Source organism: Acartia tonsa, chromosome 7 (assembly GCF_053477335.1).
Source record: "Acartia tonsa isolate MP-2025a chromosome 7, ASM5347733v1, whole genome shotgun sequence".
Taxonomy (NCBI): domain Eukaryota; kingdom Metazoa; phylum Arthropoda; class Copepoda; order Calanoida; family Acartiidae; genus Acartia; species Acartia tonsa.
In genome coordinates, this window is record NC_137266.1 from 25,437,635 (window position 1) to 25,457,600 (window position 19,966).

Below are 19,966 nucleotides of genomic sequence, written 5' to 3' on the forward strand. Positions count from 1 at the left end.
ACTAAAAACAATTTAATGTATATAATTGTACAATGTACAATGTACATATAAATAATCTGAAGGTACTATAACTTTTAATTAAGACACCGGTACCTAAATTATCACTGGAGTTTTTAAAAAGTTTTTTTTTTCATTAAAATCAAAGTTGACTAAATCTTTGATTTTTAGAGTTTTTTCTTCGATATTCAATTGTTCATAAACAAATCATTGAAACAATCGTCTGATTTAACTTGTGGATGTATTCCTCCTACCACCACTGTCTGCCAGCATAGTAGCTATTCTGACTGTAATACCAGTGTGCGTGTGTGTGCGGGTGGGTGTGGGCGGCGGTAGCTGCAGTTGTGGCCGCGTGATGATGGTCGTAGGCGTGCGGCCAGTAGTTTGGCTGGTAGGTGGGCGAGTAGACGGCCTGCTGGCGGTCATACTCTGCCAGGTAGTTGTTATTCACTGTCTGGATGGATTTGTGCTGGGTGTGCGTGTTCTCTATGTGCTTTCTAAGCAGCAAAACAAAATGAGAAACAGTCCTTATTTTGAATCACTGGAACGTGTCATGTGTGACGTCATGAAAATACGTCTATAAAGAAAGGATGAGAGGAGAAGTGGGAAAGAAAACCCCTAAAAAGAGATCGATTTAGACCTATTTTTCTGACGTCCCACATGACACTTTCCTTATATCCAATTTATTAGACTTACATCATAGAATATTTAAGTAATTTAAACATATAAAATGCTATGTAGAAGTAAAAATATCATTGATATTCAACAATAATTTTCAACCCTGTCCCTCACCCAACTTCCTTGACTTTTCAGGGTTAACAAATAAATTGATTCTCATTTTTATTTTCCTGAGGTTAGAGTTATGGTAGAACGTCATGCCACATTTTTCACACATTACATTCTTAGTCTTGAGATGAACCTTGTGAATATGTTGGCTTAGGTTCGAGTATTTACCCTTACAGTGTGGACATTCAGCCTATAATAGAAGATATCATTAAAAACAGTAATAAACCTTCCCCAGGACCTATATGAGAAGCTATCATGTAAAGGATAACCATATCGGTTTAGCGAATAACAAGATCCTTCAATTTAAACCAAAATTCACCTTGTTATTTAATTAATTTAATAAAAATATATAAATAACGATTAATAGATCAATCGAAAGATTTATTGATATATGGGTTAAAGGATGGATTGATAGATAGATTGACTCAATGGATTAGCTGATTGATCAATAGATGGATAGATTAGTTATAAGATTGATTGATTAAAAGATTGATTAATTAATAGTTCAATTGATAAATAAAGATAATTTTTTGGATATATTGATTAATAAATAATTAGACTTCAAAACAAAAAAGTAGAATTATAGATAAAAAGAATAAGTTATTGATTGATTGATGAACAAATTGAATTACTTTAGCTCCTTCATGAACTATTCTAACATGTTGTCTGAGATCACTGTATTTCTTGCCGCATATAAGACATGGAGATCTATGCTTGTCATGCACATTGCTGATGTGTCTTTCTAGATCAGTCTTCAGATAACAGCTGTACCCACAGTCTCCACACTTGAAGTTCTTCACCTGGACAAAAAACCGGTTTTTATCAATCCTAGTATCCAAAGAGACAGTTATTTTTTTTGATTCACAGCAAATGGTATGGATATACGACTTAAGTCTAAAGATGCCGCAAAAAGGTTTAAATTCCAAGACCACTTTTAACCATCCCTCCGAATTTTTATTACTAAAAACTATTTATCAGTTTTATAAAGCTTGCTTTTAATTTTTATTGCTCTGGTGGCTATGTCCCAAGTATCTAATAGGAAATATTCTGAAGATTTAGCAAATAAGTCAATATGGCTTTAAGCTCTGACCCTATAATGCTTCCCATAGAATAGAATAGAAAGACAGTTTATAATAAGGGTTTTAGTAATTGGGAAGTACATTTTTTTCTTCTCAAAACTCATATGTGTTACGTTCTGTCATTGGTAGTTTGAATTTTTTGAGGGGAAGAAAGTTTGTTGATTAATATTGACGTTGCTGTACCCTGCCCTCCCTGAATTATAGTTGTATACAGGGGGCAGTAAAAAGAATATGCACAATTAAATGCAGTTTATACAATTGTTACATTTTATGTAAACAGTTCATTCAGTTTTTTTTAGTTTGCGCCGCTATTCTTTAAGTAGGTATGTTCGTCCCTCGATAAGTAGCATTCTATAATTTTTTTATAATACTTTAAAGCTTGAAAGTATTTAGCACTAAGAAAAATTTTGATTGGGAAATTTGTTTTTTAAAAATTGACGGTTTCCGTCAAAGTGCCTAATCAAGAACATAAACCCCTTCCCCCTTATTTTAAAATAAATCATAAATTAAGGAGGGGGGTGGGGGTGTAGATTTTTTCGAGTGTTTTACTATGGTTTGGTTCAGAAAATAAAACTAACGCCAAACATAAGTGGGGTAAGAGGTTCTTTGCTCCATACGAGCTTTAGGGGAAAGCACCAAAAAACCGGAAATTACATAGTTTTTCTCACCTGCATATGCTGTTGGTTAATATGATGTCGCAGATTTGTGAATTCCCTGAAAAAAGTTAATACATGTTAATTTTTGAAATAAGAAAACTTATTGAGATTAGAGACAACTGTACTAAAATAACAAACTTTGTTAATTTTTAGCAATTCATATTGTCTTTTATAAATTCACCAATAAATAAAGAAGATAGTAGGATAGAACATAGACAAGACAATATATGTAAATAAGTATAGATGTATAACCCAGACAACTACCTAGCCCCTGTCTTGAGGACCTTTTTTGTCTGCTAGCTAGTTACTATCTGATCTTTTGCAGCAACTTTTGTGTGTTAATCTTTTTGATGCTATTGGCTCATATTCAGAGAACCAATTGAAAGTCCACAGGGTCTACGATGTGGGGACATACATTTATTTAACCCCTTCCCCCTCTTTTTTTACTCTAATGACAAAACAAACATGTTTACCTGTGACAATGTGGGCACTTGCTGGCTTGTGATTTATTCTGAACACTGGGCAGGTCCCCACTCATATCACTGCCCATCTCTGGCGACAGAGTCGGCGGAAACTGGTTCTCTGCATTCTCACCTGGAAAATAGAGTATTTAAATAGAGGGTCAAAGAGTTATATATGTCTCATATCGCAATAAACTTATCCTTCGAATTCAATCTAATTTTTTTTCATTGCTTTCGATGGTAAAAATAGTCAAAGAATAATATTCTGTTGTCAATCATTTTAAGTTAGAAAGACTTTATTATGTGCATGTTTTTCTTTTACAATAAAAGTTATCTTATTTCAATACTACAACTACCTTAGATTTCCCCCTCCCCCGACTTTGCCCCTTGTCAAGTTTCATGGTATAAAACCATCTAAAAACATGCACAAAGCTTCCGTGCATATATATCCTTATACTAAAGTAACAGGATGTTTGTGTGTCTGTGTGTTTGTTTGTACCGAAGGATCTCGCTAACCGCTGAACCGATCGGGTTCTCCGTAACAGTTTAGCTTCTCATAGGTCCCGGGAAGGTTTATAACTATTTTGGGGGAGGGTACCACCACCCTCCCAAGAGAAATAATAATAAATCGAAATTTTTATTTTTAGTATAGAGACTCCTAAGTAACATTGCAAGGTATCGTATAAAGAGACTCTTACGCAACATATCGTAGAAACTTGAACGCAACAAAAAACCAAACATTTAAAGTGCCACTAGAGGCTTCTAAGGCCGTAACCGCTAGTATATATATATTGGAATGATCTATTCTTATACATTATATCTATTACCTGGAAGAATATACTGATCATCCATAGGGTCACTGCTACAGCTGTCCAGGTTTAAAAAGGTATCGTCTCGGGAATCGTCCATTCTAAAAAAATTAAAGTTAGGGTTGTGTTAGTGATGGGGTTAAAAGTGCATTCAGGTTTAGTCTTTCAGCAGAGAATTTTCTGATTATTCAGGGATAAAAAGGGATAAATTTATTTGCATACCCAATGATGCTATATAAAATTACCCCTTCTTTAGATTAGAATTAGGGATTGTTTAGACACTCCACTTAATGAAGCTACCAATCAAAATTCAATGATAGTCCCTAAAGTTGTTTAGCCAACAAATAAGAAAACGTTATTATGGGAATAGTGTAATGAACTGCCCAATGTACCCTTCGTCCATTTGATTAATAAATCTTAATTTATTATCTTTAAAGAAGTAACTCCTATTGAGACTATCTATTGGTTTAAAGCAGCTTATTCCAAAAACAAAATTAATCACGAAATCTATATATGGTTTTCAGTTGTCGTTGGGGGGCTACATATTGTAAAATTGACGTCCTCTCCATTTGTCCCATTTTTTCTATCTCATTTTCTGTGTGTGGAAGATAAAGAGCCCAAACTGAGTGAATTTTTAAGTTTGGGTATGACACATAACTGAGAGTTGGAATTTTTTGAATATCTCCATCCTGGCGGGCACAGGATGCCAGCAAACCTGGCAGGGTCATCCAGGTAAAGAGCAAAAATATTTTTTTTGACTTAAACACAGCATTTTATCTTACCAAAATACTAAAATATCCTCTAGTAGTACATACTCATATGAAATATATGAGTTCAAGTCAATTTCAGGTTCCAGGTATGATCCTGCAGGTCCTGATCCTCCAGGTCGCCCCCCCCAAACTGATTAAGGTGCGGCAAAGGGCCCGACTGTTAAGGGTTAAGATTTATTTCACTTGTTGGTTATACCCTATGCCTAGGTTTAAAGTTTTTTTCCCCTGTCACCCTTAAACTACTTTAGTGATTTCTTGAAGCGTAAACAAAAAAGCGCCTTGCTTAGCGTTGATAGGTTGAAATTAATGAATTTATTCCCATATATTTTAAAATAAATTTTTTTTGTATAATTTTGTGAGTTGAGAGAAGCTAATTCGTGTCATATTAGAATGCAAAACTAAATAAGAAAACAAGATGTTGATGCAAAAAAAGACCTGGGCTCGGCAGCCGCCCACAAGCCAATGATTTTCTTATACAGTTGCCTTGATTGTCATTAATATAAAACATTGTTAGGTTGAGTTAAAAAACATTTGTGTCTGGAATGAAACAAAACCCCCTTTATATAAAAAAATTAATGAAGGGAGGGAAGTTTTTTGTTGATGCTTAACACCTGTGGTGCCATAATCCTATCCAAATATAACCTAACCTAACCTGAACTAAAGATACTTAGAGGGAAAATGAAACCTTTGTATCGGTTAAGGCTTCTTGGTGTTTAGGTATCGGCTGCCGAGCCCAACCAAAAAAATTTTTCCGTCCATCTATGTATCTATCTATTAATCGTATGCAAGAAATAGACAGGGACATACATTATACATAACTATTTTATTTATTTTTCCTTTGTAAATCAGAATCATCATTTATAATCGTGTATAAGTATCTACTCAACATGTTTAAAACTAATACAGTGTCTACACAGTCTACTATCTCCTACACACAAAAAAACTGCCATTATTAAGGTAGATTTTTAAATCATATTTTTTTGTGGTAATTTAACATTGAAATCATTCTTCTTTTATTCCGAATTACTATTCCACTTTTCAAGATATTTATTCTTAGGAATACTAAGTCCAAATTTCTTATTATATGTTATGCATAAATTATATTTGTAAATAAAACTCCTTTTATTCATCAGATTTGTTGACAAACTTATGCCCCGCTCAGAATATATATAGCCAACATTACATGGAGGGAGGGGCTGTTTTTCCCCTAGTCCTCAAAATTTTGTAATAACGTTTTATTGTTTGTTGCTTCAACAACCTAGGAAACTTTTATTTAATTTTGATTTGTTGGTTTATAAAGTTGAGTGTCTCAATATTTCAATCACTAATGGTTATCTACATAAAGGGTATTTTTTTGTATCATCATTGGGTAAATATATAAATTTATTGGCCATTGTCTTATCCCCTTTGATCCCTGACAACATTAACAACTTACAGCTAGCTAATACTATGTTTTTGAGAGAAACCCGTTTCCATATTTTCGACTCTTTAGTCCGTAGGGAGCATGTATGGTTCCTTTTAATATTTCTTTTGTTATTTTTAAAACGATAATGATATTTTATCCTATACAATTAAATAGTAAGGTATTTTTGTCTGTAGTAAATAGAGAAACTCACTCAAAAAAAAGAAATGTGACGTCATAAAAATGAAAAATTATCCATCTCTTTTTTAGGGGGTTTCTTTCCCACTTATCTTCTCATCTCCCTCATTTTTATGACGTCACATTGAACGATTTTCTCCATATACTTGTCTGTAGCTTAAGCTTTCAATAACTACTGAACATTGAGTTTTCCATTTTATAGAAGCTTTACATAGGTCCTGCGAAGCTTTTAGGCTATTCTTGTTTTAGATTTAAGTCTTCGGATGGTTTTATGCTATTTTTCTGCTTGCCATACCCATTTCAACAGAACTCCTAGATGCCAGGAGCGAAGCCGCTAATTTAATATATATATTTTGACAATATTTTTTACATCAGAAAATGATCCTTAAAATCTGATTCAGGGAAGGGTGATTCCATAAATGATAAGGCATGATATTTAATCATTTACCTAAAGCAAGGAGTTATCAAAGAATATCCAAAATTTAATAAGTGCGCAGCTACTATATAATTGTTGTCACAAAGAGCTGTACAGTTACATATAAGTCTTATTAGTTGAGCTACATGAATGTTGTCATCCTTGTTAATTTTCTGTGCATAGCTGCCCTCCATATGGAATGGGCTTAAACTATTTTCAATAGAAGTCAATATAAAGAGAATGCAGTGGTCCTATTTATAGGAATATTTTATTGGAGACTAAATTAGAAATCTATAGCTTTGTTTTGAAATTAGGTTTTCAATTAAGAAAGGAAATAAAATCTAGATATTTTAGCTGTACATGTCATGGCAAGTGCTTGTCAAAATAGTTTTCTGTTGACATAATAACGACATAATTTTTTTACGAAGTGCTGATGAATTGCTTTTCCTACTGGGCTGTTTTTAATGTTATACTAAAAAAGCTATTTAAAATTATTCTGAAATATTCTAATCTAATAATTTAAATTTTTTTAATTAAATTATCAACCTATGGAATAGAATAGATTTGAAGTATAAATGTTCTAAGATCTTAGTCCAACAATTCGATGCATGGTGTCACTAATTGACCATTAAGGGTAATAAGTCTATTTAATATGTAAGTATACTGTATCAGAGAGAGTGAGGCTATTGGGCTACATATTACACTAGTCCTCAAAGTTTAATATTGTCGTTTTCTTATTCGTTGGCTTAACAACTTTGTGGATTATAGTGAATTTTGATTGGTTGGTTAATTTAATTGAGTGTCCAAACGTTTCGACCACCAATTGTAATCTACCGAAGGGAGAATTTTGTGTATCATCATTTGCGATGTATATCAATTCATCGGCCATTGTCTTATCCCTGTAGATCCACGATACTGTATAGTACTTATATCTTATGTGTTTAGAGTTATAATAATCAACTCTTTATTCTAAGTTAGTAGGGAAAGCTTGATTTCTATTTTAACCTAATTATGATCTGTCAGAAAGTTTGTTTATACCATCTCGCCCAGTTCCATGCATATTTATATGTGCCTAACTATGCTTTATGCATAACTATCTTCATATTTTAGTTGCGAAGCTACTCTATAATTCACCCCGTCTGTCAGTACATCTGTAACGATATTGAAGAAATGTGAAGATTCTCTGTACCAATTAGCACCCACTATATAATTCACTTTGTCCGTCGGTCTGTCTGTCATCCTTTTTTTTATAGGTTTCGTGGTTTTTATATAATTCATCGCATATTATCTCTCTTTGACAACTAAACATCTGCTCTACATATAATTCACTTTTTCTTTACATTAATTTTATTAAGTTTGCTTTTATTTCAAGTGATTTGCTTCTTTTTTTTTTACTTACTATGGATATTTTTAAGTTCTGACTTATTTGTAATACGATAAATTACTATTATTACCTAAGGCTTAATGATATATATTTTTTTATTTTCCTAATTGTTTAATGTTAAAATGTTGAAGCAAATTTAAACCTTATTTAATTCCAGTCTATGGTGTAAATAAAGTAGTAAGTTCTATTTTTAATATCTTATAAATGGCTGGTCAGAAAAGTCTCATATAATGATATTTTTGGTTGTTTAGGATATAATTCATAGGCTAGGGGCGCAGCCACTAAGTATAAAATCAATGTTACAAGTTATCTGGACTTCTGCTAAAACATTATTAAATTTAAACTCTTTGAAAATCAAAGAGAAAAGCAACTGCGTGATACAAACATTGTTCTAGAATATATTTAATTTTTGTTTACCTTTTAATTAAAGCTCTGGACGAAATGTACAAAAGCTATCCAAGTCTTTGTGAAATAGTTTTAAGTGTATCCATCTACTTTGGAATGGATGGTAATAAAAGGAATATTTTAAAACAAAATAACTTTTTACTAATTTGCGCTTTTAAAACAATTATTTCATCTATAGTACAGATGTATATACAGACAACTACGTCCCTTCCTTTTTCAAAGACCTCTTTCGTCAGCTTCTAAATTATTTTTAGCAACTTGGCTGTTTTAATTTAAGATTTATTGATTGATTGATTAGCCTCGTCAGAGCTTCGTCAAGTCAGTTTGTTGAATTATCTGTTCATGTTATGCCCTCGTCAAGTTGTAGAAAATCTGCTGCCATTTTAGGTTGGGTCCATAGGGATAAAACATCTAGGTTAGTAGGGCTATTCGGGCATTCAAACAGATGTAAGGTTGTATGTGGTGATTGGTTGCATAAATTGCAACTGTCGTCAGGTTTTTCTCCTATTCTGTGTAGATAGGAGTTAAGGATTCTGCTGTATCCAGATCGTAGTTGTGATAATCTGGATCTTGTTATTCTTGGTAGGTTCAATTCCTCCTTATTTACCTCTGGTGGGTTTCGTTGCAGGATTTTATTTGGAGGGTATTGTGCCAGGGCCTTTTGCACTTCAGTAGTGTAGATGATTTTTATCTTGGCCTTTAAATCATCCTTGTCCACAGGGAGGAGATGAGCAATATCTTCTCTACTGTGTTGTATAGTTGGTTTTAAGCTGCAGGAGGGGAGCGGCTCTGTGGTCAATTTAAAACCTGGGTGGTCAGGCAAATGGTTGGTCAACAAGAATTGGTTAGTAATCATCCTGCAGTGATCAGCAGGGATGTCGAGGAAAAGCCTGTACGAGGTGCATCTACCTGAGCACAACAACACCAGAGCCCCAGCAAAGTCTTCTACCCTACTCCTCCCAGAGAATTTATCAAGTTAGTTAATATAAGCGACACCATTGGTTTATTTTCAATGACCCAATAGAATGGTTGCACAAGGCGGCTGCCTCTAGTGTTTTACTTAATATTTATTTCTATCTTGAGGATAATATTTGACATCTAAGTTAAGATTAAATGCCCAAATATTTTTTTATATGGTATGTCTTAGACTTAAAAATCTACTTTAAGTATTCAATTTTTAGTTGCATATAAAATACCACAATATTCTATTGTAAAACCAAAAAGCTGTTATTAAATTCTATAAAAAATATGGTGTATCCTTTCCGTACCCAGTTCTCAAGGAATTAAACTGGGTATAGATAGATAGATGGATGGATGGATGGATATTTGAGTATAGATAGGGTCGATCTTTGGTCTGAATAAGGTCACAATCTGTCAGTAGATACGGTTAGTGGGATGTATGTCCATACATTTTAACAAAAAATGTTAAAAATAAATTAGACAATAAAATGAGGCCTTTAGACAACTTTTTAAAACATATTTTTTAATCTTGGTATATTTATTACCTTCAAAACAATTTTATTCAGAGTCAAATCATTGTTAGCTGAAAACTTATTTATTAGAAAAAATCCATTATTTTTATACTATTTTGATTGAACGCCATAATAGGAAGATGCGTTAGGGGCATTCCCTATGATTTTAGGCAGCTAGTAATGGAAGGCTATTTTAACATTGGGGATTGATTTGCTGTTTATTTAAAATTACACACAAAAATGATTTAAAATGTTTTATTGACTTTAAATGATTACTAATATAAGAATAAACGGTTTCATTAAAGATGATTATTCTAAACTAAAAACTGTTTATGTGGTTGTGCCCTTAGCATTTATGAGATCTGTATTTCAAGGCGTAAATAATAATAAATAGCATTAAACCATCTCAAGACCTGATTTTAAAAATAATAATAGTCTAAATCCATCCTAGGACCTATATGAGTCTTACGTAAAAAAGAATCTACCGGATCAGTTGTTAGCGAGATCTTAAAGGGCAGACAAGAAAAACTTACTACTTGATATAATGAGATTAAGTAAAAAATAAGAACTAATTTTCAAAATCATGATTAGAATTAGTTTATTCTTGATTAATGACTATACAAATTTAGGACACGATATCGAGGAAAATTATCATATAGAATTTTGCTGTTTTTCGTGAACTCTGATATGGCTTTCAATACGATTTTTTGAGCCCACTTTCCCTCTTATACATAATTCTAAACCATCCCACAAAAATTCTTCAAATATTTGGATTTTTAAAATTTTTTTTGTCCTAGTCTTTGGCTCAGATGGCCTTAAATTTCTTTCTTTTGTTTTATTTAAAAAATGCGGTTTAAGAGTATAAAATTATCATTTTTAAAAGATTTTTTTCATTTTTTAAGAAGATTTTTAAAAAACAGAAAAATCTCAAAACTTTGAAACCTAATAGAATCGCTTAAATTTCTAGTTTGTGTAAAAATGTTAATATTTCCACTATTATCAAAAAAAAAAACATTACCACAATTAATATTTAAGAACATAATTTGTATGCAGAAAAAAAATCCGCAATTTTCGAGATATTACTTTAAGATAAAGTAAGTATAAAAAGTAATATATAATTGAAAATGATTTACTTTTTACATGTCTTAAAGTATCAAAATGTTAAATCTAAATTGAAAACGACGGATTTTTTTCCTCCTCAAAGTATCGATAAACGACCACACATAATGAAAAAGATTATCGGCTATAATCTTTGAATGTTAGCAGATTATCGTCAAGATAAATTTTATAAGTTTGTACAGCTCATATAGTAGTCAATCTATTTTATAAATACGATATAATCATTTTGTATTATAATTGACTGTTGTTTTTCTCTATTTTTTTTATTTTTACCATGGACGAATTGGTGTTCAAATAATTAGTATACAAACATCCTTTTAAAATCCACGTCTGTCTTCATAGGCTTTCAAAACAGGGATCTAATGGGATAAGACAATGGCCGATACATTTGATGTACATACCTAATGATTATACACCCAATTTTATGAGCCAACAAATAAAATGTAATAAAAGTTGTTAAGTCAACGAATAAGAAACTACAAATATCAAACTTTGGGGACTTGTGTAATAAACAGTCCAATTGCCCCTCCCTCACTGCTTCCCAGCTTGAACTTCTTCTAAGACTATTAAATTTAAATCCTAAATTTGCCAAAAAAAAAACAAATATTGAATTCTGAACTACTTTGCAACACAAAAGATAACAATTATGACATATTTAAAGAAAAATTTTAGTAATTCCAAGAACCCGTATATTTAGCAGTTAAAGTATATAATCATATTTAGTAGCACATAAAACCAATTACAACCGTGTAAAATCCAGTTTCTTATGCCAAAAAAATGGTAAAAAACCAACCCCCTTTTCCACCCTGTTGAAGTCTTTGTTTGAGGCCCTATATTTGAACATTTAAACTCATTTAAAAACAATAAAAACTTCTCTTTGGTTTTGTCTGAAACTTGAAGTAAACTTTATTGCAAAATAGAAATTTGGTATAACTTTTAAAAAAAATACTACTTAAATTTTTATTTGAAAATAGACTTTTATAGACTAGCAGCTATGCTCCTAGGGGCTCTTGAGAACTGGAGGGGGGGGGGGGGAAGCGAAGGGGTATGGATCAACCCTCCACTTTCAATATTAGTTATGAAAATTAAAATGAAATTAAATTTTGTTATTTTATTCCAGAGAGGAATTTCTCTAGGGATATTAGAGGTACACTCCCCTAACAAAGTAATAAACCTTCCCTGGAAAGGAGATCCATATCGGTCCAGCGATTGGCAAGATCGTTTGCTACACAGACAGATAGATATCCTGTTACTTAAAGTAAGTAATTGTAATGTGTTATTTTTGCTCATTAAACTGAAATAAAAGAATCATAAACGCCTCTAGCTTAAACTTTTTATTCCTAAAGCAATCTCATTATTTAGATATTTAGCAAATATATGAGAAACCCATAAAAAGCTAAACAATAACCCTCAATAGAGGGTATTTAAATAATCTTTTAAACCCTAGACATTAAGATCCAAAAATAGCGTAGCATTCACAAATTCAAAAAAGGGTCTAAATTGTTTATTTTAAGCAGGTAATTAATCTGTAACTAAGTTTGTAAAATGATTTTGATAAATATGAATACAAAATCTTTAATTTAAACTGAAGATTACTTGGTATTTGCAGAAATCTCCAAAACAATTGGTTGGGTACAGATAAAGTACACTTCATTTCACACACAAGTTAATATCAAATAATATATGTAAAGAGATATTCATTAAAAGTATTTGATGTATCTTTTAAATGGTTTTAATTTTAATTTAGAATACCAAGATTATAAAAAAAAGAAATCATAAATTTCTATCTAAATTTTACATGTTACAAAAATAGTAAATTGTAAATGATTATGTTATATGTGGATAAACTTTAGGCTAAAACTTTAAAATAAATAAAACAAGAAACATTGTATCGGCTTAGACGTACAACGAACGGACGAATGTACTAACAGACCATAGCTTAAGAGTAGCTGCACTACTACAAAAAATAAAAATTGTTATTAATGATTTTTTTCATTAATGAAAATTAATTACAATAATGCATATGAAAATGGTTATGCCTCTGATTTACAATAAAATAAAATATTTCATTTTTCATTGTGTCTTTTCACATATGAGGAAACGTCAGGGATTTCAGGGACAATGTAAGATTAATTTGTATTATTCTTTAAAGCTGCTATCATAATTAAATTTCCATAGGTAGGATTTTGAGATGTGGATATTGATTCATCAGCCAATGTCCTACACCTGTTTCCCTGCCCGAGACAGAAGTTCAAATTTAAAAATAGTTGAAGAAAGGAAATAGAGAAGGGAATGAAAACAAGGGGAAGTGGGTAGAAAGAAAATGATGGGTTTAGTAAGAGTGGGAAGGAAAGAAAAGGAAATGTCAAAATAGTCTCACTAACATATATTTGGTTCATGAGAATTAGAGAAGGGCATAATGGGGGGTGGGGGGGGGGGACAAGACACATCCAATATTGCATTCTAGCTATCAATTTTTAATTTATTTATTGACTGCACTACTTCAACATGATGGGGGTGGGGGAGGGGATTTTTCCCTCCCACCCTAGACTCTTTTTATTTGTATCAAATGTACAGAAAAAAAGACTTTTATAAAGCTTTTATTAAACACTGAAAAAATGAAGAAATATTAAAATATTCCTTACTTTCACACACCCACACAAAAATATATATTGAAAACATTAATTTTCTTCACTTAAAATTTTCTAAGTTTTCTTATATTTTACTGTTCAACAATTTATTGTTCTTATTCTATATAGAACGTCTTATTTTATATGAAACATACAAAGGTCAATTTAGGTCGCCACATATTGATTTTTTTTGTTCATAGGACATTTCTAAAAAATAATAAATAATATTTGATTTTTTCCTAGGGGCAATTGTACTGAAAAAAATTTAGTCTGCGGTTGTTGACGTTTTAAAGGAAAAAATATAAATTTTTGATTGTGTGCCAGAAATCAATCTATTTATATTTAAAACACACATACAAACCCACACACAAGTAATACATACACAGACACACACACACAAACAAGCATTTACACAGACATAAAAAAAACCTTCAGGGGTTTTTCAAATTTTCAAGCTTGGTTGAAATTAATATCTGACAGCCATTCTAAATTTTCCATGGACCCTTGTCAACATAAAATTTCTCCAGGATAAAGTTACAAAAATATCAAAGCATTTTTCTACTAGCGGCTGCCCTCCAGCTTAAAAGAGTTCTTTAAACTTTATGGTAGGTAGGGGAAATAAAAGGCATAAAAACATGCAAAACATTAATCTGAGAATAAAATAACTTAAAACCTTCTAAAGCATAAAAATAATAAAAAGCCTAAAACAATCCAACATTTATGTGAAGTTTCTTAAAAATGCAGAGCTAAATCGGTTCAGTGGTAATTGAGATCTTAAGTCTTAACGGACAAAAAAAAATAGAATATGTTGCATGCGTTTTGATAATGATAATTCTTTTTATCAACAATATATAAAAAGAAAAAGTCAATTAAAACTACTTCAAAATAATTCATTTAACTTAATTTTTGTACTATTTTTGTACCCTATGCATTTGAACTATAAACCTTTAAATCCCAAGAATAGAAAAGCTATATTGTTCATTAGAAAGATATAAGAATAAAGTAGGATAGAAAACAAAACAATATATAATTATATAAATAATATTCATATACATAAAAAAATAGATATAATATAATTTATTTTCAATCCAAAGTTGATTGGAAGCAGGATAGATAAAAAATCAATAAAATATTTATTGCTCCCCGCTTGTGTACCTTTATTGTACCCTAGACAAATTTCTTAATTATTTTACAATTCTCAGCACATGAAAGCTTTCTAAACATTCAATTCCTAATTGCAATATCATAGTATAAACTTCTTATTTGTAAATTTCTAGTTGCTGCGTCCTTAGCTTATAGGAGAAAACCCTAACAGTCTTTAAATAGCCTAAAACCTGCTCAATTAAAGATTCCTTGAAAATCGTGGACCAATTGGTCCAGTGATTACTGCGATTATAATCGATTGACAAACATTCAACTACTTTTAAAAACGTATCAAGCTTTAATATTCAGATTCATTTTTCATGCATTGAAAATATTTCTAAAGGCACAAGACATTTTTATTTATAAAGATATCAAAATTAATAACATGCCTTCAAAAAAGCATTTATAGTTTAGAATTTTTTAATATAATTGAAATTTTAGAAAATCAAAATTGTTGGAGTAAAATTATTGACATTGAAAGTTACTTTCATTTTATATATTGTCACACTTATTTAATGATTAATGAATTTAATATCTGATATAAAAACTGTTTAAAAAAGGTTGTAATCTAGAAAATTAGGCTCATGTAAATATATGTACCAGGATAATTTATCAAAACGCCTTGCCGCCGTTTTTACCATTTTGACCATAATTCTTCATTATTAAAATCCAACTTTTTGTTGCAAAGTGGTTTAGCTTCCAGTTTTGACGGAGAAATTTTTGTGTAGATTCTTGTTTTTTCATGATTAAAGGATGAATTGCCATTAATAATTGGCCTGTTGAACTTAGCAGTGTGTTAAAATAGTTTATGTCTACTAAATTATACTTAATAAAAGTGTTCATGGCTATCTTATTATTGTCTTGGTGCTATGAAATTAAAGATTCATATTGAACATATAAATAGAATCTTAATAGGCCATTTTTGCTAATGTGGTATTTTTTTATATAATGATAGCTCAACAGTTTAACATGGGATAATGTTCCAATGCATAATATGTATAATCTTTTATGCATTAACTTGACTTTATAATTGTTGTCTTTTTGTGACAGCTATAATTACAGATTACCGTTTATCATATTGTTAAAAACTTATTCAAGTATTTATGAAGAAAAAAAACCTTGATGTCAAATGTTTAATTTTGAAAGGTGTAATTATCACAATATATGTCTTTTTTTTTCAAAAAAAGGGGAAAAATTCATTATAAAATAATAATTATAAGGGTAGCTTAAGAAATGAAGAAATCCTTTTTTTCATTAAAATACTTCAACAAGGACAATTATATCCATAATAAGCGTAACAATAAGAAGTAGACAACAAATTTGTCATAAAAACAAATTATGCCCTATTAATTTTAACTTTTTATCATTAATTTAATGGCAAACAAGAAACATTAAATCAATTTTATCAACAACAATGACGAAAAAGCAAACTGTCCGAAGGACATTTGAAAAAAAGGGTATAGAGAAGCTTTATTATACTAAAAAAGTTATTTTAAGAACTATCTAATTTACATTTTGTGTTGTTTCGCTTTTGTTTCCCTACTGACAAATGAATTTTCTTGGATTTCTTTAAAAGAGATTAATGATAAACTTTATGTAATATCATGTATTGTAATATTTTAACAAGGAGAATTATGTACATGAGCTGAAGCATTGTATTAAGCTTCAAACATTTTGAACAGGAAATTTACTTCAAGTAACAGTCATTTTCGTCATTAAAGATAGACTTATTACAGAGTATCTTTCCTACAGAATAAGGAATTCAAACTAAATATTATTCATGAAATTAAATAGTTTAAAACTTATTTAGTCATTAAAACATTCACAGTTTGAAATTAATAAAACTATTCAACTATGAAAGATTCAAAATAATATTGAATTGGCAGCCATTTAAAAAAAATAGAAATAATTTAAGGTTTTGATAATATTATATTGATATAATGATGTAAATTAACCAAATACTAACAATTTAGCAAGGTCATTATCTTCCTTGTTTAGAATAACGGCTGCGTCACAAGCCTATCAAAAGCCTGCAGTTACTTATTTAGAATGGAACTGTTCAGTATGAATCTTCCCTAAATCATATGCTTCTATGTAAAGTAGTAAGATGTTTAAGATACCAAAAACTCCAATATTCAATTATGCTTTTAATAGTTTTGATATCGTCCAAGGGTATTGACTTTCCTTCTTATCATAAAGACCCTAAAGGCTAAGGACGCAGATGCCAATTAAACATAAAACAAATAGGTGCAGGAATAGGTAATTTAAGTAAGTTTAGGTTTTAATTACTCGAAAGAAAGGAACTCATTTCTAAATCCAATTTTATGAAAATTAAACATTTTCTGATATATTTGGAAACAATAGTTCTTGTTAAAAATGTTGTTAAATTCTAGTTCTATATATATCCTAATGTTAAGTTCAATAATTTGTAAAAGCTTAGATTAGAAATTAAACAGTAAACAATATCTTTAATTAGAAGACAGATGGGAGATAATAGAAGAAAAATTCCATCCATTGTTATTGAGTAGCGCAACAACAATATTTCTAATAACAAAAAATATTTGTCATTACATGATAATTAAAAGTGAGTTTAAGTTACAAGAGATGCTTTAAATAAGGTTGTTAAAAAAGTCTTAGTTTATTTTTAACTAGTGGATTCGCACCTTGCATCCAGGCGCCAAGTATTCGAAGGTGGAGGGTAAGTTAAATTAAGAATAAACTATAAACATCATAAAAACTATGTAAAGCTTCCCTACAGTACAGTTTTTTTTCTTTATACAATAAGTATAGAAAAAAGACATATATTAAACCTTCCTAAAAAAGGAGAACTCAATTGGTTCAGTGGTTAGTAAGATTTAAAAGGACAAAAAGATTAAACTTACTACTATATACAATAGCATATTGGGGAAGGTAAAAATGTCATGAAACAATCCCAAGACTAAACTTTAAAAGTAAAATAGATAAAACCATTCCAATACTTCAATTACAAATGAAATATATAATATTATATTGATTTCTTAAAGTCGAGAACTTAACAGATATAAAAGACAAACAATTTTAATAAAGCTTTGAACCCAAAGCCAGTGAACCAAATGCCATTTAAATATCAAGTCAAAATGCTTTTTTAAATACAAGAGCATGATTTTAATAACCCCTAGGCTTTAGTTCCCTGTCATCACATGTAAAACAGTCTGAGACCTTTAAATTAGTTTGTCTACTTTTAATAAGCTTATATCATGAATTAAAGTTCAGTTTTGACACATTTTTTTTACCAAAATACAATTTATATGGGTGATACCTGCCAATTAATTAGGTTAAGCTATAGTAAGTTTTAAGTTATATTAGGTTAAGTTATAGTAAGTTATAAGTTATAACTTATATTCAACGACACAGTAAATAAGGCACATTTCTTATCAATTATATGTTGTAATATATATAATTTTGTCACATTAATGAAAATTTTTCAACATAATAAATATTTTATAGATTTACCTGATTATTTTATTGTTGTGTGTTCTTGATTTGTTTAACTGAAATTACTCTTATCAGGAATAAATTGTAACATTATTCTGGTAATTATTATATGCTCTACCAGTCATACCTGTAAATCATAGTTGAGGATTTTTATATATTTGTAATATTAACTTTAAAAAAACTATTTTGCGCCAAAAATATGAAGACAAACCTAATCGTTTATTATAGTTTTTGTTAACGAAAATTTACACCAATTAAGCCTAACATTGAAGAGATAAAGAAAACAAAAGGTTTTGTCATACTAAGGATTCTATTGGCTGGAGGAATAGTTAGATGCAAAATTGTTTTTCTTCAAATAAAAAATATCCCCAAAGTAGTCATACAAGTCATTATATATGCAGGCAGGAAGGGAGAATACAATGGCAGTTAAATATTTCACAGATAAAAATGAAAAATGTGTGAAAACATGGAGAATATCAATTTATTGTCATTACCATGATCCTGCATCCCATTTATCAGGTGTATAACAAAACATGCAACGACTTTGGCATTTGCCAAGAAAAACAATTAAAAACCCATAAACAGGTGTTTAACAATATTAAATAATCCACAAACTTTCCTTAATTTTTTGTCAGGTATCATAACATTTTTAATAGCTGATAACAATTGAATGCTTTCATGAAATTAATTGTCATGAATAATGTTTAGATAAGTGAACATAAGATATAGCTTTGGTTGGTTATTGTTCTTGTCATTAATAAGCTGGATCTGATGTTATCTGAATGTTTACACAAACTGTGGTGGTGATAGTCGGATGGATGGCGGGAGTTATTCTGCTCCACCCCCTCGGGTTTTTAATACACACATACACATACTCAAACACATTCAAAATTCTATGCACATGCTTGTGAAAAAATGTCATTTTTACTTCAAAAGATAATGAGCAGTTGTTAAAGATAACTTTTTAATTAAAGTTTTTTTTTAAATATAGTTTTTTTTTATTAGAATAATTTCTTTTTTTATGTATTTTTTAATGTTTTCCGTGTTACTAAAATTACCGCACAACGTAAATTTCCTGCGTTGGCGGTTTCTGGAAATTGGGAGGATTTTGGGAATTTTGTCGTAAGGGGGGGGGGGGGGGGAATTCCTTAGAATGTAATTTTGTTGGGGGGCGAAGAATGTGTGGGGGTATAGTTCAGAATCATCCGACGTATGTGCGTGTATCTACGGGGGACTTTTAATTTGAACGTTCAGAAGCCGCCCTTGTCCCTCCAAAAAAATAAATACCCCCCCTCACCCCCACCCCCACACACTCGGTGCAGAGAAAAGCTGTCAATCTGTCAAAAAATCTGAGTTTAGTTTTAAATGGTTTTCAAAGATTTGGAAACATGCCTAGGGGTGGGGCAGAGCGGAGGGGGGGGGGGCATGGAGCAGAGCTTTCTGAAATGATTCCATGGGGGGTGGATTATGAAAAGGGAAGTTTTAAGCGGGGAGAAATGCACACTGAGGCTGTAAAAAGAGGGGGAGAGCGGAGAAGTATGTTTTAGCTGCATGCGAGTGTCAATTTTGAACCAATATACACAACTTTTATAAACATAGAAGGGAGGGTACGAATAGGGTACACTAACAAATTTAATATAATAATAATGTATATTTAGATGTAAGAATTATAAAAACACCATTTTCTTTTTGAAAGCGAAGCTTTCTTGCATTTTGCGTGTGCCTATATGCCCTTTCATTAATTAAAATAGCTTTCATGATAGATT

The 19,966-nt window shown here is 30.8% G+C and overlaps 1 protein-coding gene across 1 annotated transcript; it reads right to left on the reverse strand.

Annotated features, from left to right (window-relative positions):
- Nucleotides 1-247: 247 nt before the first annotated feature.
- LOC145324472 (uncharacterized) lies at nucleotides 248-18,329 on the reverse strand. The gene is made up of 7 exons (XM_080167058.1): nucleotides 18,219-18,329; nucleotides 3,807-3,889; nucleotides 2,992-3,112; nucleotides 2,531-2,576; nucleotides 1,416-1,583; nucleotides 795-973; nucleotides 248-494 (listed from the first exon to the last, which is right to left on the reverse strand). Exons 2-7 carry the CDS (start codon nucleotides 3,886-3,888, stop codon nucleotides 248-250), a joined length of 843 nt encoding a protein of 280 aa, XP_080023184.1. The 5' UTR covers nucleotide 3,889; nucleotides 18,219-18,329.
- Nucleotides 18,330-19,966: the final 1,637 nt, after the last annotated feature.